The sequence below is a fragment of the Phodopus roborovskii genome, unplaced genomic scaffold (assembly GCF_943737965.1).
Source record: "Phodopus roborovskii unplaced genomic scaffold, PHOROB, whole genome shotgun sequence".
Classification (NCBI taxonomy): domain Eukaryota; kingdom Metazoa; phylum Chordata; class Mammalia; order Rodentia; family Cricetidae; genus Phodopus; species Phodopus roborovskii.
Window position 1 is genome coordinate 1277639 of NW_026126412.1, and position 25608 is coordinate 1303246.

A 25608-nucleotide genomic window follows, 5' to 3' on the forward strand; every position below is an offset into this window, starting at 1 on the left:
TTTACATATATAAAACTTTCACAAATTGGGAAGGAAAATACTACAGGTACTTTACAACTGGATGTGTAATGGCAAAGCAAGTGTTCCAAGTATGGCAAAGACCCAGGGTCGACTTTGTCAGTTTAGGACACATATGCCAGCTAAACTTCAGACCATCAACACATTTTTAGGATCCCAAGGTAACTGCAGTCTCACCAGAATATTCAGTTAGGGACATGCCTAGGTGCAGCTCTGGAGCTATGACTGATGGAGGACAGCACAGCTCAGTAGGAGCTAGCAGGACTGGCGGCCACCAAGCCGGGAGCTGTGGCGTGGAAACAGGGCAGCAGTCTTCTTAAACTCCTGGAAGCTCCAGTGCATCTGCTCTACCTCAGCTCTATGCTGTGCCCGTGTGTGGCTCAGCTCCTGCAGGAGGTGCTCATTGGTGCTGACCAGGGAACTAGAAATAAAAGGAGAATAATTGCTGAGTCCCTCCCAGTACCCAGACTGCTGCTGTGTCGCAACTGCCACAGCCTAGCTCAAGATCCTCCAGCATGAAGGCATCCCTGACCCTTGTCGTGGCCAGGTGTTCCTAACTGCAGCGATGCAAGGCCACCACTTGTTCATGGCCCCATTTTCTTCCTGTTTATACTGGCTTCTGCCCTGTATGTGACTTTTCCATACTACACATGGGGTGCAACCTGATCCCTTGGCTTGAGCAAGCCTCTTAAAGGCACTGCTGGTCACCGTGAGCTGAGCTTGGGAATAAGCTGCAGGAGTAAATGGTGATGTCTTCCTGACATACCACACAGTTCTATGACAAAACAAGGATAGCGTTTATGCTAATAAAACCATATTCTGACTCTAGGAAGACCCAATACCACAATGTTTTAATTCAATTGCCATGAAGTGACAGTACAGTGCAGAGCTGGATTCAGAAGTGCTAGTGCATTTTTCACGATTTCTCCGTACTGCTCAGTTCCTCAAGGTGGCCACAGTGAATAGCATCACAAGTTTAGACAAAGCAAGGCAATGCTAACTAACCTCTGCCACTTTTGAAGACAGTCACCCCATTGAATAATGTACAAGCAGGTGCTGGCCCTGTTTGTTTAGATCACAGAAAACAGCTGCTGAATAGCACCAGCATGCACACGGATGGACAAAAGCCTGCCCCACTATCTCCAGAGCTCTGTACCTTCTTCTACCCATATCTGGGCCAGGATGCTGAGAGCTCAGCCACCAATGTCACTGGAGCTACCATGGATGGCCAATTGGATTCCAAGAGTGTACTGTTTTGCCTGCTATTGCTTTTACCCCCAAATTAGTAGCTCAGATTCCTTCCTTCCTTCCATTCCTCCCTACTGAGTCTCAGCTCGGTCTTCTCCGCCAAAAGCCTTTCCCTCTAACTATTGTAACCCAGGTCTGTGATGGGCCCGCGGCTGGCCTGTAATGACTTAAAGGGAGAGCTTGGCTTTGCTTGACTCCACATAAAGGTATGTGGTCACCTAGTCAGGAAACAATGAGAAGGGTTAAAAGGGAGAAAGGGAGAGTGGTAACCTATCGTAGACCCCAGGAATAGGGCTGCTCTGATGACCTGTTCGCGCTCAGACACCTGCCTTCTTCCCAGAACAAACTTCCTCAATAAAGTGAGGGTTTGCCTTGTCCAACCCAACGTTCCTAGTCCCCCTTTGACTACCCACACAGCAAGAAATATAAATAAAATTTCCCTTTTAAGAAGTGAACAGCCACGGGCTGCGGCGGAAGGGAAAGTACATGCCCACAGGAGTTGCAATCTAGAGGAGAACACTGTATCATACCTCACAGTCTGTCACATGGACCTACCCCTCACAGTCTGTCACATGGACCTACCCCTCACAGTCTGTCACATGGACCTACCCCTCACAGTCTGTCACATGGACCTACCCCTCACACTTCCTAGTCCATACCTCCTGGTTCACATGCACCTCAGGATGTTCACCTCAGTGTGCCCACCTCAGGCTGTGTACTTTCCAGTCTAACCCTCAGTGTACACTCCTCGCAGTCTTCATCCTGTCAGTTTTTACCTAGCAGGGAATACTAACTGATGTTCAGAGTTAACATGGCAATGCATGTGGGTCCTGAACACTAACGCTGATTCTCGGTGCCGCACACCCCGTGCCTCAGCTTCCCCCTCCCCCCACCCGTGGCCCACTCAGACATGGACCTGTGGCTCTCTTGCAGCATCTGTGTGAGCTCCTGGATCTTGTCATAGTGCTCCAAGTGCTGCTTCAACTCCACAACTTCCCCCGAGAGCTGTTTCATACTTGCCTGAAGTCCTGAGGGAGGAAGAGAGGAAGTGGTATTGTGTAGAGATGTTCACTCACACATTTTAAACATTCTGGTTTCAATTAAAGCCAGAAAAAGAATACCAGACTTAAAAGATATGGGCAACACTTGTCTCCCTCTGTGGGAATTAATACCACTGCTACCTATAGTTGATACCCTAAAGCTGGTAACCCTGAAGAGCCACATCCCTATGTGGAAGGAGAGGGTGATGACAGATATAGACCCGGTACCAGCAGGAGCCTCCTCTCCGGGATCTGCCTGAAGAGTCTCCTTCTTCAGGAAGCAACCTGGACCCATGAGGGAGCCTATGGCTGAGGTAGAAGCATTATTAAGTCTGTGGTGGCCACATATCTGATGTATCCATCGATTCCTTCCTACCAGTGCCAAAGTGGGTGTTCTCTTTCCATCGATGTGACTTTTATTTATTTCTGAGTTTCCCTTGAAACAAGAGCAATGTGTGCTCAACAGTCTACCCTCCTGAAACACAGATGAACACTCTAGGCATTGGAACTTGCCTCTTCTTAAAATGGAAAAACAAAACACCCCCAAAAGGGAAAAAAATAAAAATGATCTGGACCTGAAAGAAATAGTCATCAAAAACAACCATCAAGACACCTGTTTTCTCAGGAAGCAGAAGATTCAAGATCCAAATGGTGGCAGAAACAGCCAAAGAAGTTACCTCCACATACTGCCCCAGACCAGCTGCTATAGGCAGCCATTGACAATCGGACTGAGTCTCCAGACCCACTCAGGCAGTATTTACTGACTCCAACTCCTGGCATAAAGTGACTTGGAACTATGTCTACTCTATGCGTGTAAACTGTGGACTTACCAGTGATCTGCAAAGTTAATGCAGCTGAAGTGTCTGAATTTTTTACTTCTTTTTTCACGCTCAACAGAAGAGATTTTAAGTTACTATTCTCTTCCAAAGATTTGTCTAAATGCTGTCTCAATGTGTCCTAGAGGCAGAGAAAAACAAATGTAGACAATTCAAATTCAGTCAATATATTTAATGAATGGAATAAAATTCTGGGCACAGTCTCAAGTTTCCCTTTTCATAGCATTAGTTCTGAATCACAACACAAAGCAAAAATCATTCTCCCACCAGTAGGCTACCCTAACTACTGACTGGAAGGGGAGGAACACGAGGAAAGGGGAGGGGGAAGATGTGGTATGTGCCAGAAGAATTCAGGTGCAATACTAGGAGAGCAATGACTGGTAGCTGGTACATCCCCTCTCTCCTCAAGGATCCCATCATCACAAGCATCCCCAGGGCCTCTACACTATTCAGGGTTATTGGCATCCTTCCTATTGGAACTCTATTATGAGCTGGCTTCTCAGTCTACAAATGTGGGGAATTCCATCTGTTATACACAAGAAGGAACTGAGCCTGGGCTCCTTAGTATCTTCACAGGCAGGGAAATGCTGAACATGAGCTGGGGTGTTAAGACTGAAACATAAGACAGAGACCAAGACTACCATCACAGCCAGTAACAGCAAAGGTGGCAAAGGTCCTGCAAGTTACCAGGCTTCTTGACAGGAGCCATGCAAACTGTGAAGTCAGAGCTCCCACAGATCTGTACTCATCTGCCTGCAGCCCAGGTACCAGAAGCCATACTCATAAAGGTCAAGTTCTAGACAGGACCCCTTCCTTCCACCAAGGGTTGGAAAAGGAGAGAGAACTAGCATTGCACCAAGACCCAAGTCCAGTTCACAGGCATCTGATGAGGTTATTATGTTTGTGGCAAGCCCACCCTCTCCACACATGTATGCCCACCAGCCATGATGCCTCCTATTAAAGGCTGACTGCCAGATGCCACACCATTTCTTTCAGCTGCAGCTTTAAATCAACACCTCCCCACACAGGCTCTTCCTTCTGGCACTAGCTCTCGGTGGTGCGTTGTGCTGGCTTCTACCTCTCAATCATACATACTCCAGGCCGTGATGGTCACAGGCAGCAGGGGACTGAACACACCTGGGCTGGGCAGGTACATCTGCCTCGGAAACTATATTCAAGTTAACAGGTTAGGGGCAGAGCCTCTGTTTCAAGACATAATTCTAGAGGTCACACAAGCTCCATGCAGGCTAATGTCTTTACCCTGTGAAGCTTACTAGGCCTTGACAATAGTTGCTCTGTATGGTGGCTCCTGTTGGTCTCTTACATGCACTTTTCTAGCTATCCCAGGAGGTGGTTATTACTATATGCACTCCTGATCTACATGCTGGGCTACTTCTCCTTCTTCAAGGAGGACAAGCAGGGGCATGGCTCAGTTCACTCACTCAGACAGGGAACTTTACCCTGTTCTTGTCTGGGCACTTAAGTTTGCTCTTCAGCACAGATACTTCTGTGTATTCCATACGGCAGCTGGCAATGCTGACTTCTAGACTCTGTCTTTCTGGGTGCTGCTGTTCCAGATACAGCAGGGTTGACTTGTACTTGCTGTGTCTGCCTTAACAGGTACTACTGACTGTTTTCTGTTAAGACTATATTGTGCCCCGTGTGGCTAACAATCCCACAAAGACAATACTCCGCATAGCACTGCAGTCCAGGCACACTGGGCTCTGGCCCTCGCCAATGCAAGAGCTTTGTGCACATGCAGGAGATTCATAGTGTTTTCAATTCCAGAGACCATCTGTGTCAGTTCACTTTTTTTCCTCTAAAATGAGGTTTTGCATGTTATCTCTTATCTTCCACAAATCAAGATATTTGCCAGGCAACTTTAAACTTTCCCCCATAAATACTGTGGTATATTTATCTATTTTACAAATGAGGTGATTAATGCAGGCGGCAAGCCAGGCAGTTGCTGTAGGAACCCACTGACCTAGAGCGTACATGGTCCCTTGCCAGATGCTCACCTTGCCAGGGGTGAACCAATACACATTGGCAGAGGGGACAGACTGGTATCCCCTTCTTGGTATCACAAAGACTCTTTCAGCCCATACAGAGGCCCACACGGCATCAAGACCTATTGGGCTTTCATATTGGAGGGTCAAGTCTTGGCAACCGATGTGTGCTTAGTTAATCTGTCTATCGCAGAAGTTGGCCACAGTGTGTTGGTCCATGGCTCATTTTGAGGTTATGTACTACAAAGCCACTGAGCTAAGCAGAAGGTTAGTACTTGCTCTGGTGGGTGGGTGCCCTGGTAGGTGGCTCTGTAGTCCAGCCCTTCTGCCTTTGATAGAACAATAAGCATAAACTCAAAAGAATTAAGGGCACCCCAATCTTTAAATACGATACAATCCCACAAGGATAAGCTTAAGAGGCCAGGATCAAGTTTGCATGGTTCTTAGAGAGTCCCCTAAACTCCGATACAACCTTCAAATGTTGCCTGGTTGGTGCAGAACAGAGCAAAGACCACAGATGGCCCAGCTAACTGGACCTAGAAGCCTATGGCAGAGACAGAATGAGTCTGGTTCTTATCTCCTTCCATCTCTTCCACCCAGACTCTGAGAAAACAGGACCACACAGAATTTTGGCAACACCATCATAGGCTTACTGTTTTCTGGGCTCTGGGTGTGAAACAGTCAGGTGGAACCCTTGAGGCGACAATTGCTAATAGGGGGGAACTGCTTGGTCCTGGAGCAGCGAGAGGGAGCCCAACGGTGGCTGTGGGGCAGAACAGTCAGCACGGTCCTTGTTCTGAGGGGCCAGACCTGTCGTCCCCTTATCCCGTGAACCAACAGCGAAGAGCATAGCTCACCAGCTCCTTCCTTGAATTGTTGAGTTCTGCAATCACCTTGCCCAGTGTAGCAGTATACTGTTGCTGCTGCTCAGCAAGGCGGCTTTGCAGAGACTTATTCTCAAGAGATAGGTAATTAAGTTCTTCCTTTTCAAGGGTTGAACTGTCCCGAGCTGCTGTGACCTCTTGAAGAGATGACAAAACATGCCTGGCTTGAGCTAGAAGTCAAAAGGAAACACAGTTACTGTATCATAGCTAAAGGATGGATTATAAAAAACAAACAAACAAACAAACAAAATGCTCTCTACATAGCTATGTGACTTGAAAGCAGAGCACAGAAAAAAACTGACACTGGTACCTTGAGATCACCTTGCTTGCTTCTCTATGAGAATGATGGACATGGCTTTTTAATTTACACAAAGGGCAACCCTCGAGAGAAGGCCCAATATGCTAGGTGGCCACATAAGGAAGTGTGGTGAATGCATGGTAGCTTGGCCTGAAAACTGCAAGGTGGCAACAGCATTGCGACCATCACAGCTACCATGGACCACTTCTGTAGCAGCAAGACACTGGCCCTGACTAAAGAGCAGATACACAGTCACCAGGATCCAGTACCGCAGTCCCCAGGGTCTCTGATCCAGGAATAACTAAAAGGGTCACAACCCCCGTGGGGAGTGGTCAGGAACTGTTGGTTACTTTAAGTCAACCTGCCACAAGCTAAAGTCACCCGAGGGAACTGCAATTGAGAAAGCGCCCTATAAGATAGGGCTGTAGGCAAGCCTGTAGGGCGTTTTATTAATTAGTGATTAATGGGGGAGCCCAGTCTGTGGGGGGTCACTCCTGGGATGGTGGTCCTGGTTCTGTAAGAAAGCAGACCAAGCCAGCCATGAGGAGCAGGGCAATAAGCAGCTCCCCTCCATGGCCTCTGCATCAGTTCCTGCCTCCAGGTTCCTGCCCTGTCTGAGTTCCTATCCTGACTTCCTTTGATAATGAACTGTGATGTGGAAGAATAAGCCAAATAAAACATTTCCTCCCCGAGTTGATTTGGTTATGGTGTTTTATCATTTATCACAGCAATAGTAACCATGACAGGAGCCACGGCATGCAGTAGCTTAGGCAGCTCAGTGCTGATGGGCCTGGCTCCCAAAGAACTTGTAGCCCAGGCTTCTGGAGGAAGCAACCACTGCCTAGGCTCAAAGCACAACACCACACGAGGAACTGTAGCAAGCTCTCATCCTCACTCTCCAGTTTGCAGAAGCAAATAGACCTGAGTCGTCACTAGGGAAGACCATCTTTTCAGGTTCCTATCACATACCTGAAGCTTTATGAATTCAGGGCCCTGTACTCAACCAGATGCACACACACAAATCACAGGACAGCCGAGAGGTTCCCAGTCTTCCAAATGCCCACAAGAGGACAGAGTAATTAGAGATCAACAAAGGGCACAGCATTTATAGTACTGCAGGTGCAGCCCTTAACAACAAAGCACTCCAGTCACCAAGAAGGGCAGCAACAGGAGGCAGGACATGTAACAACATGCAATACGCAAAAGAGGATGTCTGTTATCTAGCATAGGAACACTAATCTATTTCTCTGGAACCCCAGGTTGTGTGAACACTCGGAGCCCCAAACCTAGCAGTCGAGCAGCATCTACCAATAGATGCTGCCAGGACTCACCAAGGAATGCCTCGTTGCCATGCAGGGATCCACTGCCGCTTGCGCACCTGTCTATCAGGTCGAGGAGTGCCTCCAGGAGTGCCACCTCCAGAGCAGGCCTCCGCTCAGGCACTGCTGCTGAGCAGAGTTTAGGAGACAGCTATGACGAAGACACAATCATAAGACTGGCTTTAAGCTGGCAGTTCACTGCAAAAACTAGGTCTCTAGCACAACATGCCAAGAGTATAAAATGCTTGTCTCCATAATGGCAGAAGCTCACATTCAGGGTCATAACCTTGAGCCGAGAACGAGAGACATCTTTCTTGGAGACACTCATTTGTGAAGCTAGCTCCTCATGAGGCTATGGTAGCATATCACTACCCTCCCCCATTTCCCTTCTCTCCCTCAATCCAGAACCTAAGAAACAGAGGCTGCAAAGCAACACAATTACATCACATACGAAAACAGCTCCCAGAACTAACACTTTGTAGTCAACTAACTACTGTCTCTAAGAGTAGTTCCAGAATTCCAGACTGTGACCTTATCTGTGGCTCCAAAAAGCCAGCTTCTGTTGTGAAATATTATTTTAATTGGGTAAATTTGTGTTACATTTGTTTATGCTGTGGAATATTAGTTTAACTGTGTAAGGGTGTGTCTCATTTGGGTAAGCTGTATTTGTTTTTTTGTTGTTGTTTTGTCTTGTTTTTCGAGACAGAGTTTCTCTGTGTAGCTTTGGAGCCTCTCCTGGCACTACATCTGTAGACCAGGCTGGCCTTGAACTCACGGACATCTGCCTGCCTCTGCCTCCCAAGGGCTGGGATTAAGGCATGCACCACCACTGCCTGGCATCTGGTTGGTTTTTTTTGAGACAGGGTTTCTATGTGTAATAGTACTGGCTGTCCTGGAACTAGCTCTGTAAACCAAGCTGGCCTCAAACTCACAGAGATCTACCTGCCTCTACCTCCTGAGTGCTGGGATTAGGGATGTGTGCCAGCACCTCCCAGCCTTTATGCTTCATTTCTTTAACAAAGTAAGGATGTGTGTTTAATGACGACGTAATGATGTATTGCTTTTGTTTCACCTTGCCTGCCTTAGGCACCTGATTGGTCTAATAAAGAGATAAATAGCCAACAGCTAGGCAGAGAAAGGGTAGGCAGGGTTGGCAGATGGAGAGTAAATAAGTAAAGAAATCTAGGCTCGAAAAGAAGGAGAGAAGTTTCCAAGTCACCATTTGGGAGCTGAGTGGTGGCCCAAAAGAAAAAGCCTGGTACGGGCTTCCCTTGCTTTTGCCTCAGATCCAGCTTAGGACCAAACAGAAAATCAACCACCTTGAAGGCCCTCTTGCTTCAAAGCCAAATGAAGTAGTTCCTGAAGCCTCTAGGGCCTTCAGGGTATAAGAATTCTTAGCTCCCTCAGCAGGACTGAATCCTTCAGAAACCATAAAATCTATTTCCAGGATTCTCCCTTCACGGCAGTCACTGATGATTCAGCCTGCTTGATTCCAACTTTGGAGACACAAGTGAATATTGGAAAGTCACCTACCACGTGCCTACTATGCTTGCCTTTCAGAACCAGAGCACTCAACAGTGGAGCATGAGATCAAGCGCCAGGGAAACAGTTTGAAAAGCAACACTCATTGTGGAGTCACTTAGTACTGAAAAATAAGACACAGCAAGCAAGACAACTGTGCTGCTAATACACACTTAATGGAAACGAGGCACGTCTCCAGCAGCTGACCCCTCCACTCTAGATGCTTACCACTCTGGGGTCATTTGTGCCATGAGATGTCCGCTCTTCAACCTCCAAAGCCTCAGAATGAGACATGGCCTGACTGTGGCCCTCCAAGCCATCCTGTCTGCTCAGACTGTCCTCGAGGCCAGAGGATCCATCAGGCCTTTCTAGGCAGCTCAGACACTCCCGGTCTGAAGGCACCTGGAATCTCCCACCAGGCATCCTTCGCTTCCTGTACTTTTCAGGAAGAGGCAAAAGATTTAATATATTCTGTGATGACAAACTTGACTTCTGAGAAGATGAACCACAATCTTCAACATTCACAGAGTCTGTAACACAGGAAAAGTGAGCACGGTCCTCATTAAACTGAATTCTCTGGGATATAGAGGCTGGTATTATAATTTCAAAAATATATCCATAATGTGAATGTATGTCCATCAAACACAGGCATATGCAACCGACACATGAGCATCCATGCACACACAAACACAAAAGGACACCCAAGAGGAAGGAGCAGGAGGTGACGGAGGGCGGCACACAGAGGCAAATGTGACAACACGGGTGAAGTGGACAGAATCCATCCCTGTGAAGTAGCAGACATCTGCGAGGACTTGCTCTGCATCAGCTCAACAGAAGAGATGTGCCAACAAAATTTTCCATACAACGTTCCGTATGTGTGTTGTCGAGAGCTTAAATGGGCCAGGATGGCCAAGTGACATGGATATCCCATGTACTTGCTCACTGCTACCCTCTTTGCTGGGGCAGACGTACTCCTGTCCAGGAAGAACAATGAAAGCAGGGAAGGTATTACACCGCAGCATGACCCTGGCTAACCACAGCCACAACTCTGGGCAGCCTTATAACTGACCATTGTACTTCCGAAGTCTCACAGATGTGAGCAAAACAAGGGGCCTCAAGATGGCAGGCTCATTACATGGCAAGTCTTCATGCTTACACTACAGATGCTCACAGTACTCTCAGTTAACTTACTTAATTTTCCTCATCTTTGGTATTAAAAATGTAATGAGCTTGGCCTGTGTATTTAGAAGAAAATGTGTGCCTATGGGGCTACATAGGGTAGAGAGAAATGTGAGCCACCGAGTAAGAGTATGTGTGCGCGGTAGGAAAATACCAAGATATTTACACACTTTCAATCAAAAAAATGGGTATGTGATAAATTCCAATGTGCTAAATCCTTTCCAGAAATATTTTAGAACTTCATATATAATAAGGATAAAGATACCAGGAAAAATCTCAGAGTCGCCGCAAACACTGTGAACAACACGTAACTACTGAGAAAGGCCCTGGCAGGTCTCGGTGATTACCTGGGTGTGAAGGGAAGCGGGTGTGCGGAGCATGCACGTGGCAGGCCTCTGGCACTCCATGCTGCAGAGTGAGCTCCCCACAAAGCTGGTCCTGTGGTGAATGAGCTGGACAGCACCCTCTGGAGGTGCCTTTCTTCTTCTCATGGCCCCTTCTCACTGAGTCCCCACACTGGTGCTGGATGGACAAAGGACTCAACAGATGTCCAGACTCTATTTTATTAAAAACACTTTAAGTCTTATTTTATTAAAAGCAAGAGCACATGAAATCTATAAAATATACTTTCCTTAAATCAATTAAGCAAGACAAACAAAGGACTGAGTAGGTTAATATAGCAGTCAGCACTGCAGTGAATTCCAGGTAGTTTCCAGGCAGGAAACTGCAGTGCTCAAGGGTGACAAGACTCATTCCCAAGTAACAAAAATGGGGAGGCAGTGCATGGAAGACAGGATTTACACATCAGGAAACAGATCAGCTGCCTCAACAAATGTCCAGAGTTATTACATGATGACTCTTAACAGATACTCAGAATAACGAGAAGTGGGAGATGTTCTGGAATATTAGTTGACCCTGTGCTACATTCGTTTATGCTGTGGAATATGTTTAATGATGTGAAGATGTGTTACTCTCTTTTATGCTGCATTTGTTTAATTCTGCGAAGCTGTGTTACTCTGCCTGCCTAAAATACCCGACTGGTCTAATAAAGAGCTGAATGGCCAATAGCAAGGCAGGAGAGGGTAAGTGGGGCTGCCAGGCAGAGAGGATAAACGGAAGGAGAACAGTATGAGAGAGGAGCGAGAAACGGAGGAGAGAGGAGACCAGGCCACCCAGCTACACAGCAAGCAAAGAACAGATATAGAGAAATAGAAAAAGGTGAAATCCCAGAGGCAAAAGGTAGATGGGTTAATTTAAGTTAAGAAAAGCTGGCTAGTAACAAGCCATTGGGAGCTGGGTGATGGGCCCCAAAAGAGTGAAAAATAAGAGCAAAACAAAACAGAACAAAAAGCCCCAAACCAACTACAGGGAGAGGTCTTGACCAGTAATGCAGTACTTTCATCCCACTCAGCACCCACTTCACTTGTGGGTTGTGTGCAAATCTGGTCAGTCTTTCTATAGCAGGAGGTGGGAAAAGTCACAGATTAGGACACAATAAAGCACATTCTAGTATACCAAAAAATGGTTAATTGGATTTATTTGTTCTTTGAAGCACTGTTAGGAAAGTGAAAAGGCAACCAATCAATAACTGGATTGAGAAAAAGGTCTTAGATCCAAAACCCACATGTCATTTGTATGATTCAAGACCAAAAAGAGAAATAAGCCCATTAAATAACAGGGTGGGCAGGTTTTAAAGTATAAGAGAAGATACAACAATGGCCAATGTGGCATCAAAACCCTTCAGGAAAAGGCAAGGTAAAATTAAAAACACACCCACACATCCATAAGAGAGTCATGGATAAGAGGACCGAGGACAGCAGAATTGAGAAGATAAGGTTCAAGAGCTGCTGGCTCCAGTATGAATGGCTCTAGAAAACTAACTCATAGAATGGAAGACATTGAATTAAAACTTATAAACAAGTCTCTGGTGCACATAAAGTTCACATACTGTGAAGTTCTGAGACCCTGGTAGGTGTAGAGGCCAAATCAGGTTCCTGAGCACCTGGCATATCATAAGAGCCAAGCGACTGACTGTTCCTCCTCACAGGAGCTATGGGCGTTACATTGGGTATTTTTTCTATGTTCTGAGAAAGAATGACATTCAAACAACTGTAATTATGACTAAACTCAACTTAGATCCATTAACTTTTCCTTTTGTAATTCCATAGTTCAAATATTAGCATTCAAAGTCAATACTATAAGCATCCTAAGTCCATGCTGAGGCCGGAGCCTGCCTAAACCATGGAGCCTTTACTGTGCTGCCCAGCGCACCTTGAGCATAATGGAGATCTGCCTCATGTTCCTTTTGGCTGGAGCTTGTGCTTCCGGGAGGATTGCTTAGGTCCCACTCACATTCAGCAATGAGGTTCAGGACAGCCTCATCATCAGCATCCATAACCAAGCATTTCTTAGCTGAAGCATCGGTTCTGGAGTGGTGTGTTCTGCAAGGGAAAAGAAAAGTCTTCAGTGTCAGCAGGTCCATGTATACTACAGCCCACAGGAGACCTTCACACATGCATCTCTTGGGAAGAGTTCAGTGGTAGGATGGCTCTTTGAAAGAGTTACTTACTTAGCACAAGTGACCACTAGAATTAGCTATGAAAACAAAGTTCTAACCCAAACTACTATACCCAGCAAAACTTTCAATCACCACAGATGGAGAAAACAAGATATTTCATGTCAAAACCAAATTTAAACAATACCTATCCACAAATCTAGTCCAAAGGTACTAGAAGAAAAATTCCAATGAAGGAAGTTAGTTTCACCCACAAAACACAGGCAACAGATAATCTCATACCAGCAAAACCCAAAGAAGGAAAATACACACACACACACACACACACACACACACACACACACACACACACACACACACACAGAGAGAGAGAGAGAGAGAGACAGACAGACAGACAGACAGACAGACAGACAGACTGACAGACAGACAGATATATTTACTGGGTGATGTGTGACCTGATAGCTAATATTAGTAATTAAGGGTGAATAAAAAATTTGTGTTTTTCTTGGCTAGCCTACCTGGGAAAGTGGAATTATTTCACAAATTGCTGCTGTAACTTGTAATTTATTGTTATTCAATAAATTCTAACATTATGCAAATACAAACATGTTTTGTTTCTGACAAACCATGCCCACACATTTTCTAAAAGAAACCCACTTCAAATACAAAGAGACAAACAGGCTAAAATTTACGCATAGATACTGACCACTGAAGGGGAGAGGGGGAAATCAAGCCAGGAGTAGAAATTAAAACTTTTACAATGAATATCAGGTACTTTTCCCTCATCCCATCCCCTTTCTGCTCCCCAGGGAGAGTGAGGCCAGGAAAGACATTTGTATGTTAACATTTATATATGTCACGAAAAATATGTGCTGTTTTAAAATTTTTATATACAAAATTCTGCAAAGGAAATTAAGCAATATTTTTTGTGTGTATGTGTGAGCACTTATTTTCACAGCATACATGTGCAGGTTATCAAACAACTTTCAAGAATCTGTTCTCCTTTGTACCATGTACATTCCAGAGATGGAACTCAAGCTGACAGCCATATCTGCCAGATGTTATAGGCAATTAATATTGCCTATAATTAAAACTTGAGCAGTGTCAGAATAATGAAGACATGGTATGTCGACAGACACAATGGAATATTATTCTTTTGGTAATTTGTTTAGTTTTCTTTTCCTTTTTCTATGGATTTCTACTGCCATTGATAAACTTCATTGAGAATATCTTCAAAACAAAAAAGAAGAAAGAAAAACTGCCTTAGCCCAATGAAAAGGATACTGGACAGCCCAGATACAGAGTTTAGCAAGGAGTACGACAAGAGAGAAAAGGCTACAGCTGAAGCATCAATATTAACATACAAAAGATGAGAATTTGCAGGGAAAAGCTAGAAATCCTTTCTTGCCTGGGTTCCATGTAATGAATACATCATATGCAAGAAAGGCCTGTGATGTAAAATGTAGCTCGAATTCTAATTGGTCTTAATAATAAAAACGAGGAGTCGGATATTAGGGAGTGAAAGTTGAAAGATCAAAAAATCAGAGCAGACAGCCTCTAAAATTCTCCTACAAAATCCTCAGACCGAAAAGGGCTGAGCTCCCATCTCTTTCTGCTTTATCTCTCCATTTATCACTTCCTGTCTCCATTTCCCTAGTGCTGGGATCAAAGGCATGGGCTCTGTTTCTCTTTTAGACTGGTTAAATCTCATGAAGCCCAGTGTGGCCTTGAACTCCTGATCTTCCTGCTTCCACCTCCCAAGTGCTGGGATAAAGGAGTGTGCCACCACTGCCTGGTCTCTATGGTTAACTAGTGGCTAGCTCCACCCTCTGATCTTCAGGCAAGGTTTATTTGTTAGAACACAAACAAAATATCACCACAGTAAAAACCTGATAGAGGTGTCAGGTAAGGAGCATTGGGACTCTTCTTTTGGAGTGCATGCTTTTCCTTGCTCACGAGCCTACTTCCCTTTCTTAATAAACTCTATTTCTAACCACGTGTCCTGGTATAATTCTCAGCACTGGGGTATGAGAATCTGTACAGGGCTGGAAAGATGGCTCAGTCATTAAAGGCTAGGCTCACAAGCAAAAAAAAAAAAAAAAAAAAAAAAAAACAACAACAACAACAAAAAAAGAATTTGTACTTGTACACTGACAAGTACCCAGTGACTCACGGCCACACCTATAACATGAACAGTGTCAGAAGAGGCATCACCTACAGGAAGATGTGTCTTAACATGTCCAGTGGTAGTGGAAATCAGTGTGGTGGTTCCTCAGGAAGCTGGGAATAGATCTACCTCAAGATGCAGTTATACCACTCTTGGGTACACACAAAAGACTCTACATCCCACTACAGAGACATTTGCTCATCATGTTCATTGCTGCTTATATATAATAGGCAGAGACTGGAAACAGCCTATAAGTCCATCAACTGACAAATGAATAATGAAAATATGGTACATTGACACAATGGAATATTATTCGGCTGTTAAGAAAATGAAATTTGCAGGTAACTGGATAGTGCTATGAAAAAAAAAATCATCCTGAGTAAAGTAATCCAGACCCCAAAAGACAAATGCTATATGCTTTCTTTCATATATGGATGTTAGCTTGTAAGCCCTTGATATTGTTATGTGTGCTACAATCCACATAATCACAGATGTTAGGAAACTAATAAGAGATTAGAAGGGAAGCGAGGATCTCCCAAGGAAGGGGAAGAGGAATGCATTGTTCTGGAAAGATAGGGAGGAGACTGGAGCGGGATGAGGTGATAGAAGTAAAGGGCAAAGGAGGGAATACGATGAGGGACAACTAACACTAAAAGCCATTTGGGGAGCCATATGAAAATTTGCTACTGTAGAAGTTTCCTAAAAATATATGTGTGTTGGACAGTTTTATGTCAACTCAACACAAGCTTACGTCATCTGAAAGGAGGGAACCTCAATTAAGAAAATGTTTCCATAAGATCAAGGGAGTAGGCAAGCCTGTAGGGTATTTTCTTTATTAGCGATGGGTTGGGGAGGGCCCAACTCATGGTGGGTGGGCTGGTTCTATAAGATAACAGGATGAGGCAAAGGCCAGTGAGCAGCACCCTCCATGCCCATGCATCGGTTCCTGCCTCTAGGGTCCTGCTCTGTTTGGTGATGGACTGCCACCTGCAAGTAGACACTGAAATAACCCTTTCCTCTTCAAGTTGCCTTGGACATAGTATTTCATCACCACAATAGAAACCCTAACATATATGACATTAAATATCTACAGATATTCTCCATTCATATATGACAATATACATATATGAAAGCAAACTAAGTTTTAAAAACAAAAGGAAAACATTTTCTCCATAAACTATACATAGAGGTCAAGATATAAAGATGGTATGCTAATGAACTCCCTTACTGCCATAATGTGAACGGCAAAATAAAGGAACATGCTGACAGAAGAGACACCAAGAGATCCAAAATGCAATGTTCTGTGGTATGGCTGCCTACACAGCAGCTACCTTGTTTGAAATGGGCCGGCAGTATTGGGGGAATGCCTGAAGAAACAGAGAGACAGACCCTGCACCACCATCTACTTGAGCCCTAGTCAGTACTGAGAACGTCTTCAGTCTGCTATGCATACTGTCCCTCAGGGGCAGGGGCACACAAACATTCATGCCTGATGGCATGTGTGAACTCCACCTCTGAGCAGAACCACATCACTCCATACCTTCCAACTGTTAAAGCGGTTGAGAAGCTCTGCTTTGAGTCCAATGAATCCTCTGAAGAAAAATGAAGCTGAGATGCCTTGCGCTCACTCTCTCTCACAGGGCGATCATCTAGAGAGAAAATTCCCAACAACTGTAGAGAACAACAGGGACAGGTGATTGCCTTACTCTTCATGAGAGTGGACATGCTGAGTTCCCCCACTCCGGAGCTGGTGCTTCAGGAAACACCCTGGTGCTTCAGGGATGACGTAGACCACAAGCTCTCATCAGCAAATGGCATGCATCATCCTAGAATGATGAGCTCTGCTGGCTACACTTGGCTTCCCAATAATGCCAAGTGCAATGTCATGAGGCTAGCCTATGCCCTCAAAGCTCATTGTCCATGAGCTGCTACTGGAACAGGCTGATGTCCCTTGTAAAAACAGGACACATGTGAGGTGCACAAACATTTAAGACATGCTCCTTAAATGTTTATTAAACATGTGCATGCCAGGCACTGGATGAGTCCTGTCACATAAGCAAACCATGAGTCAGCAGCACACTGAAGAAGACTGAGACTACATGAGTTTACTCTTAAGGGTGAGTTGAGTCCTCAGAATCTCAGTGCTGGAACATGGAGACAAAGGAGAAATCCCAAATGTCCCAAAAAGAGATCTGAGGCTTCAGAAGACTTTGACCAAGAGTTCATGGGACCTCTTACATAAATACTTGAGGGTGAGGAGGCCCTCACTCTTGGAACTTTCCCATTTTATCACAGTATTCATGTTGCAAATGTGGTTAAGTTTCCATGCTATCTCCTAAATGGTATTTACCATTTAGGCACAAAATTATAGAAAATAGTAAAAAGTGAGGGAAAACCCATAAATGTAATTACATGTATCTTCTCTAGACTAGCAGAAAATGTCTAAACAGATCTACTTTCCCCTCAGAGGCAGTACAAATCCCAGATTACTCCACCAGAATTCAAATGCAAAACTTCCAAAGACAATAGTTTACCCCCTTCTACACTGTTTCCTGTAGCAGCATCCTCCCTGACCCTAAAGCATCCTTTGCTCCTTCCTCTACAACCTGTCCAGAGCCTTCCAAATTCCCACCTCCAATGAGGACCAAGCCCTTCTGCAGGCCCTGTAGAGGACTAAGAAGCTCCTCTTCTAGCATCTGTTGATCCTGGACCTTTGGACAGGATTTTCCCAATGATTCTGATTTCAGTAACATCCCTTTGCTGTGTATGAAGTTACATCTTACATACTTTCTCCATATAAACTCTTTATGATTCTGAATCTAAACTTTTTTGGCAAGGGGAAGGCAGTAATGTAAAACTGAAGAATTTCATATTACTCATAGCTGTAATGCTTCTACAAACAAAGCCATACTCAACTGTTTATAAGTTAACAGTCAAATAAAGAATAGAACATAAGCACTTATCCCTCCCAACTATCTTCAAGTTAAACATAGAAATTCCAAGTATGTTTTAACTAAACAATGTGCTCTGGGACTTAGGCCATCTGCTTAGCACTTGTGGTCTAATGGTGTTCATGCCCCCAGGAGATCCACAGTACACATCTGTGTTTTTGTCAGAACTGAACTGTGAGCTGGGCGTTGGTGGTGCACACCTTTAATCCTAGCACCCAGGAGGCAGAGGCAGGCAGATCTCTGTGAGGCTAGCCTGGTCTACAGAGCAACTTCCAAGACTGGTTCTGAAGCAATACAGAGAAACCCTGTCTCAATTAAAAACAAAATAAAACAAAACAAAACTGAATTGTATGACGTGGGTTTCTACATAACACTGGAACATTAGTGTTAGAGCTCACAACATGATGGAGCTGGCTTTCAGAGTCAAGACACAGAAGATCTGGTACTCAGCACCCTCTAGCCTTTGACCAACAACTATACTGATGGGAGATGTCATTCTGTATATGTTTCTCATACTGGTTAATGAATAAAGCACTGTTGGCCAATAGGAAAGAAAGATAGGAGGGACTAGGAGACAAGGAGGAGAGAGGAAGTAAGAAGGAGGAATGAAGATGGAGAATCTGGAGAGAATAGAGCCGCCAGCCGCCTCTCGCTGGTAAGACCACATGGACATACATAGAAATGGGTTAATAATTAAGACAGAGCTAGCCGATAAGAAACTAGTACCTGGCCAACAGAACTGTATCTAATACAGAGTCTCGGTGTGTTAATTGTGGCTGGCGCAGCGGCGGGACAAGACCAGGTGGCGGGCAGAAAAACCGTACTCCCTACACTATACTTTGAGGCTAGAGACACATGGTTACCACTGTAGGGGCAATGGACTACCAGCTACAAATAAGACAAGTCTGCCCACCACTGTTACTGGCCCATTCTGCCCTAGGAGCTGAGCTCTTGTAGAATGAAACCTGCTGGGCTAGGAGTCTAGCTTATTTACTCAAGGCTATTATGTCAGGTTCTCAGATCACCTTCAGAGGATTGAAGAAAATAGTTCCAACCGAGTTACTAAATAGGTGACTTCTGGAGACATCCAAACTATAGCTGACCAGAGAAGAGGACTGCTTGGCAAGGAGTCACTCATCCCTACTAATTTATACTGTTACAGAAGGATGAACAAAAGGAACATGTGCTTGCGTGATGCTAAATTCTTCTGCTATCTCGAGAAACATCTCCAAGATGCAGAGAAAGGGAATTTAAGGTATCAGAACACCATTTACACATGAAAGATCAGTTCATGATCAAAACATTTTAGCACCGACTATATGGATGAGTTCAGTCTGATGTTCACTCGTGAAAGATCTTGACCTATGACAGGGCTAAGGAATGGCTTGTGCAAGGCTGGCATGTAGACTATCTATGGGAAGGCTGACTGACAATGTTTCTCCTGCATTTATGTACTGGGTATAAAAAAGCAAGGCTGACTCAGATCTGGCCAACCCACTCCTGTCTACATACAAGGGACAGGCAGAATTACCCAGAGAAGCTTGTAGACACTCAAGCCATCTCAGTCTCTTTTTGCTACTGTTAACTGAAAAGCAGCATCTATATTTTTAATATTGTATCTAATTTATGAATATATTTATGTACAAGAGTGTGGGTGCACATGTGTCACAGTGCACATGTAGGGGTCAAAGAACAACGTGGAGCAGTCAGTTCTTTCTTCCCACCACGTGGTTACAGGGAATTAAACCAGCTCAGACTTGGTAGCAAGTATCTTTACTCACTTTACCTACTGACCCAAAAACTGGCATCTAAACTTTACTCCTTCCAAAAGACTCTGAATGCATCTTTGCTGGCAGGCATTTGCCATGAAGGAAAAGTGGTCCATTTTTCTAATATTTCTAATAGACATTCAGTAGTTCTATTACTTTGATGACCTTCTGGGCTCAGAATGGCAAGATTTCAATGATCATTATGACAGGAGGTCTGACCCCAATAACAAAAGAAATGCCAAGAAATGTTTAGAAGCTCCTTGTCCTACAATAAACTATCCTGGGAACTTAAAAATATCAACTCAGGAATGAACTGAAAACTTGGCATTTTGCTGTTGTTGCTGTTATTGTTGCTGGTGTGTGTGTTGTGTTAAGTACATGTGTTTGCTAGTGCATGCACAAGTATGTGTGCACATGGGGGTCAAATGTAAAGTGCCCTTGGTGTCTTTTCTCAGATGCTATCCATCTTGTTTTTTGAGGTGTAGTGGGTGAGCCTCTCACTACACCTAGAACTTGGTGATTAGGCCGGGCTGGCTGACTGGCTAGAAAGACCAACCCTGTGAGGATGAAGGATATTCCAGAGCTAATAGGAATTTAGGCCATCAGTGAAAATAAAAACACAGCTTCAGTTTCCACCAGGGAGTCACAAAAATGACTCCACTGCATGAGGGTGTGAGTACAATGGCTACTCCACCCACCTAGCTGTCGGAGCTTGGGGAGCATGTGCACCACAAATAGGCGATAGTCAGACTCATTCTTCACAACCGGGTTAAGCCGGAAGTCCACATCCTGGAGCTCTGTTAAGGAGTGGAGCCTAAATACTTCTGCTAATGAAGAAATGCAGTTGTAGTAGAGATTGAGACTCTCCAAGAGGGCCAGATGCTGAATGCCCTATTAAGTAAGAAAACATCTCAATTAGTGTATTATGAAAAGCAAAGCACTGATAGGAGCTAACCAATTTAAACACACTTATAATGGACACATACTAATCACCAGAAAAAAAAAAATAACAAAGCAACATGTTATCATTTGTGAAGTTCTGTGTTCCATATAGGATAGCAACCATATGGGGTGTCTGAATACAGACAGGTCTGTGAGTCCCAACAGTAATAAGCACAGCTACTCTCTTTCTCTTGAGGGTCCAGTATAATCAAGCTATACAATTTACATCATTTCATTTACTCTGCACACACCCAGATCAGGAGGCTGATGTTCAGGTTTGAGAAAGGAGCCAACCCTTAGTTTATTTGAAGCTGGAGCCTATACCTAATTGAGTCAGACACTGAAAACAATGTCAAGAATGGTCTCTACTAAGTAACATCTTCCTAGGCAGTGACACCATGCATTTCTTTCAAGGCAAGGCCTTCCTCTCTGAATTGAGCCATAAGTAGTATTTATATGAACTTTCCACTTGTGTCACTTTGGGGGACTCCTTATTTTCTCATCATGACTGGGTACCTGCAATGAGCCTCAAAGTCACACACTGCCATTGAGGGCTGAAGGTCAATGCTAGGCCATGAATAAATATAAAGTACAGAAAGAGAACACACAGTAGAAAAAAGGATGGAAGGGATGGGCATGCACACTTTAGTCTTTGGGATCTTGTTACATTCCATTTAAAGATAATCCATCTCCTTTAGAAATTTATTGGCCTTCAAAGTAGTTTAAATACATAATGGGATGGGCAAGACACTTAGCTTTAGATGAACAGTGACAATATAACATAATCATTCCAAATGTACAGTTTATACACATTCTTTGTGTAGCTTCAAAACATGTTGCATTTTTTAAGCATTAAAATATGTTCTTATGATAGTGATACATTTTAACAAGTCTAAAACATACCTCAAGACTAACCAAGGAGTTACGTGAGAGATCTAAGGATTTTAGAGCTGTCAAACGCATCAGAGAGTTCCCCAGGTGAGTAATCTTCTCTTGGTATGTTCCAGGAATAGATAAAGATCGAAGCTCAGCTAAGAACAGAAAATTGTAAGATTTTAATCCTTTTTAAAATTGAAAATAGTGTAAAAGTAATTCAGTTTAGGATGAGTACAGCAGATACTGACAGATAATATGCTTGACCAAAGTGTAATTAGGCTTAAAGCCTATCCTAGGCCCATCAGTGTACTTCTTATCAGTCCAAAGGTTAGCAGAGAACTCTGATCAGTCATTTTATCAAGAATTCCCTGCCCTCCGTGTCTCCTCCCCTTGAACCCTCATCTTATCACTTACTCTTCACCACCCTCCACTGCCAGCAAGATTCTGCTCCCTCTTTTCCTTAGTAACATCCCATGTATGGACCCCTGCTTGTCAGCTAAAACATCTATTTGTCCATATTGTACTGAGAATAGAATCTTCTTCCCCTACATTGCAAAATCCTACTGCAACAGGGTTGTGACCATCTCAACAGCCTAGAATAGTTTTCAGTAATGTTCTTCATTTTTTTGTTTGTTTGTTTTTGAGACAAATCTAGGCAACCAAGGATGGCCTTGGATGCTAGATCTTCTTGCCTTAGTCTCCTGTGTGCCAGGATTACAGGTATGTACCACCCCTTCTTAGCAAGCTCCAGGACACCAGGGCTATGTAGAGAGCCTTGTCTCCCAAAGAATCACCAAATGAAAGCAGGCTGAGGACTAGCATTCATCAATGTCTGTCTCCTAACTGCAAATGCAATGTGAACACTCTAGTCACGATGCCTTCCTCACCTTGACTTTATCTCCCCCAACTGCGAGTCAAAAGAAACCTTTTCTCTTTCAAGCTGCTTCTTGTCAGGCATTTCATGCAGGAAATGAAAAAGCAAACAAACAACACACACACACATACACACACACACACACTATCAACTAATATACCCTCTTGGTAAAGTACAAAATCGCTAGACAGAAAATCCTCTGACTAAACTGAACACTAACAGTCAAGAAGATCAACCAGACATTCACACATTCAATTCCACGACACACTTTTCAGGTGTACTTGGAACACTTGCCAAAAGAAACCCAGATTCTGGGTCATTAAACAATCTCCACAGATTTAACACAACTTAATATTATACACAGTATATTTCTCTGGCCATAATAAAATTAACAACTGAAAATAACAAGAAAACCTCCAAACATGAGTTTTTTCTTTTTTAGAAACAAAATTCTAAAGTAAGTAATAAAAAAGTTAGTAATTCTTAAGTAATTCATAGATCTAAGAAGATAACCTAAAGGGATATCTGGAAAGCATATTGAAATCAATGAAACTCAGAGCCAGTCATGGTGCAACTGCCTATAATCCTATCTACTTGAGAATCTGACTAAAGATCCAAGGCTAGCTTGGGCTAAATATGGAAATCAAGGTCATACTGGCTTGATAGCACACTTGAAAAATTATAAAAGGTTGGGGTGAAGTTCCATGACAGAGCATTTGCTTAATATATGTGAATCCCTAGGGTACATCTCCAATAATATCCCAAACAGGAGGGAAATATAATACTAACAAATGTGTATGCAGCTAAGTGATACTTACAGGAAAATGTATATTTAAATTATAAAACAAGTTTTAATCCATATTATGAGGTTTTGATTCTATAGTCCAATGGGTAAAATAAATGCAAAGCAAGCACAAAGAAAATAAGTAGAAAATGGGAAAGATTTAAAAACAGTGAAGATAGGGATATCTTGGGAGGGGGGTTGGGGGGCATGGCAGGAAGGGAGGGAGAGAGGGAGGGAGGAAAAGAAGGAGGGAGGGGGAACTGCGATCGATATGTAAAATAAGAATATATATTAATATTAATATTAAAATGTAATATCCTTACAGACCCCACAAGCACTCGTAGACTAGTAAGAGAACGCTATAGACAGCTCTATGTACACATGCTTGACAACTAAGAAAATACATGAATTTAGGGATGGAGAGATGGCTCAGCCATTAAAGGCTAGGCTCACAACCAAAAAATATATGAAAATACATGAATTTAGTAAAAAAGAAAAAAAATAACAAAAAATTCACTTAGATGAAACCAGTTTAGTTTTCAAAGTCGAATTTGTAACAAAATATTCAAAAAATGGGAAAATCTAGGCCTGCATGATTTCACTGGGTAAGTCCATGAAAAATGTGTGAAGAAAAACACACATTCTACATGACCTCTTGCACAAAACATGAGGCCCTGATGTCCAAACCATATAAAAACAGACCGGCATCCCTCATAAACACAAATACGAAACCCTCAACGAAATACCATGTAGGAACCCAAGGAGACAGAGAAAGAAACTGCTGCAAAATAAAAAAAAAAAAAAAAAAAAAGAGGCGCTGGCTCAGCCTGACCACCGCACCACTCCTAACACAAGCATGCGCAGGCCAGATCCGAAGGCTCTGAGGGACCACGGCCACACCCTGCCCCTCCCCACAACCGGCCACACCCTGCCCCGCCCCAAAACCGGCCACGACCGTTTTCGGAGAAGCGGCATCCACTCTGGGGCAGAGCTATCAGACTAGGCAAGCCTCCCTGGAGAAACCCTGAGCCCCGGGGTGTCGGCCCCGCACGCACCAAGGTCCCGATGGGGACCCAGGCCGCTGCGCTCCCGGACAGTCTCCTCGCACAAAACCAACCGCTGTACTGGCGCCATGTTTTCAAACCGGACCCCCACGCAGCGCCTGCGCAGTATGGTGAACTGGATGGGCGGGACGAACACTGCAAGGGGCGGGCCCAAGAAGCAGGCCCGTATCTGGGCTGTATCTGGAACTTTCTGTGAGACACCTTCACTTACACTACCGTCACCAACTAGGTGCAATCTCACCCTGCTCTGGACCCTCCCAGGACAGCACCATTGGGCGCAGTGTGGTCTGTGGTAGCAGCTGCTAGTGGCCCGTGCATTTGCATCCACTCCCACTTGGGTTCACCTTCCCCCATTTCCTTCTGGAGCCTTCCCTCCTGAGGTTCCTTCCTTCATGGAAACTGGGGAGCTCCTCCCACTTCCCTCCAGGTCTCATCTTAAAGAGGCTTCCTTAAGCTCACATTCTGTGGTTGGAGAGACAGGCTGGGTGCAAAAGTTTCACAGTTTCTCACACTTTCACAAAACTTTCCCTTCATCAAACCCGGGGTCCATTGAGTAGAACTTTGTTCATCTGGGACACTTCCAGGCAGTGAACAGATAGATACCCAAGCTTTTCATAAGCAAAATAAAAGCCTTTGTGCTTGCCACTTAAGAGGATGGTACCTCAAGACACAGCACAACCTTCAAACATGCTCTTTCATCCTATTTTGCCAGACCCGAGGTCAAGAGTCCTTGGGAGGGGGGTAGTCTATCTGGGACAGAGATCTGGGACCAGCTCTTCTGCTGTAATGCAAGTGCCAGCAGAAACTTTGGAAATAGCACTTCTGCTTACTACAGTTTTGCATCTTCACTGAGAAATTAAGGACAAGGATTAGCTGTGCATCCTGAAGAGATTCCCACAAGCCTCAGTAAGCGTTATGCTAATGATTACTACTACTAAGTACTTTTTAAGGTGATTTATTAAATACCATCTGCAATGGAAACATTAGATTGTGAGCCAAACCCAAATGTATTTAAGCTGGCTAATGTGCCTAAATTCTACTTCTTTCGGGTGAACACCTAATTGGATAATGTCCTTAAGTTCCATTGAGGTGTTTTAGTGAATGGATTTGGTGTTGGTGAAAACACAAAGCAGGGACAGTGATGTGACATGGACTCAGATTGTGAACCAGGCTGGGCCAACATCAGGAGCTACTCCCCCTGCCTCTTGGCTCATAAAGATTTCCCATCGCAGGAACCTTATTTAGCTGGGGGCCCACTGTGTCATCTTCCTTAACACCAAGAGAGTTGGTAGGCAGCTCTTCCACCCAGAACATTCT

General features: G+C 44.2%; 1 protein-coding gene across 1 annotated transcript; it reads right to left on the reverse strand.

Annotated features, from left to right (window-relative positions):
* Window positions 1-24375, reverse strand: Cep72 (centrosomal protein 72). The gene is made up of 12 exons (XM_051182736.1): window positions 24283-24375; window positions 21597-21724; window positions 20450-20642; window positions 16572-16680; window positions 12621-12790; window positions 10697-10906; window positions 9399-9700; window positions 7662-7800; window positions 6006-6202; window positions 3137-3263; window positions 2183-2294; window positions 1-439 (listed from the first exon to the last, which is right to left on the reverse strand). The coding sequence occupies exons 1-12, from the start codon at window positions 24359-24361 to the stop codon at window positions 274-276; spliced, it is 1932 nt and encodes a 643-aa protein (XP_051038693.1). The 5' UTR covers window positions 24362-24375; the 3' UTR covers window positions 1-273.
* Between the last annotated feature and the right edge of the window lie 1233 nt (window positions 24376-25608).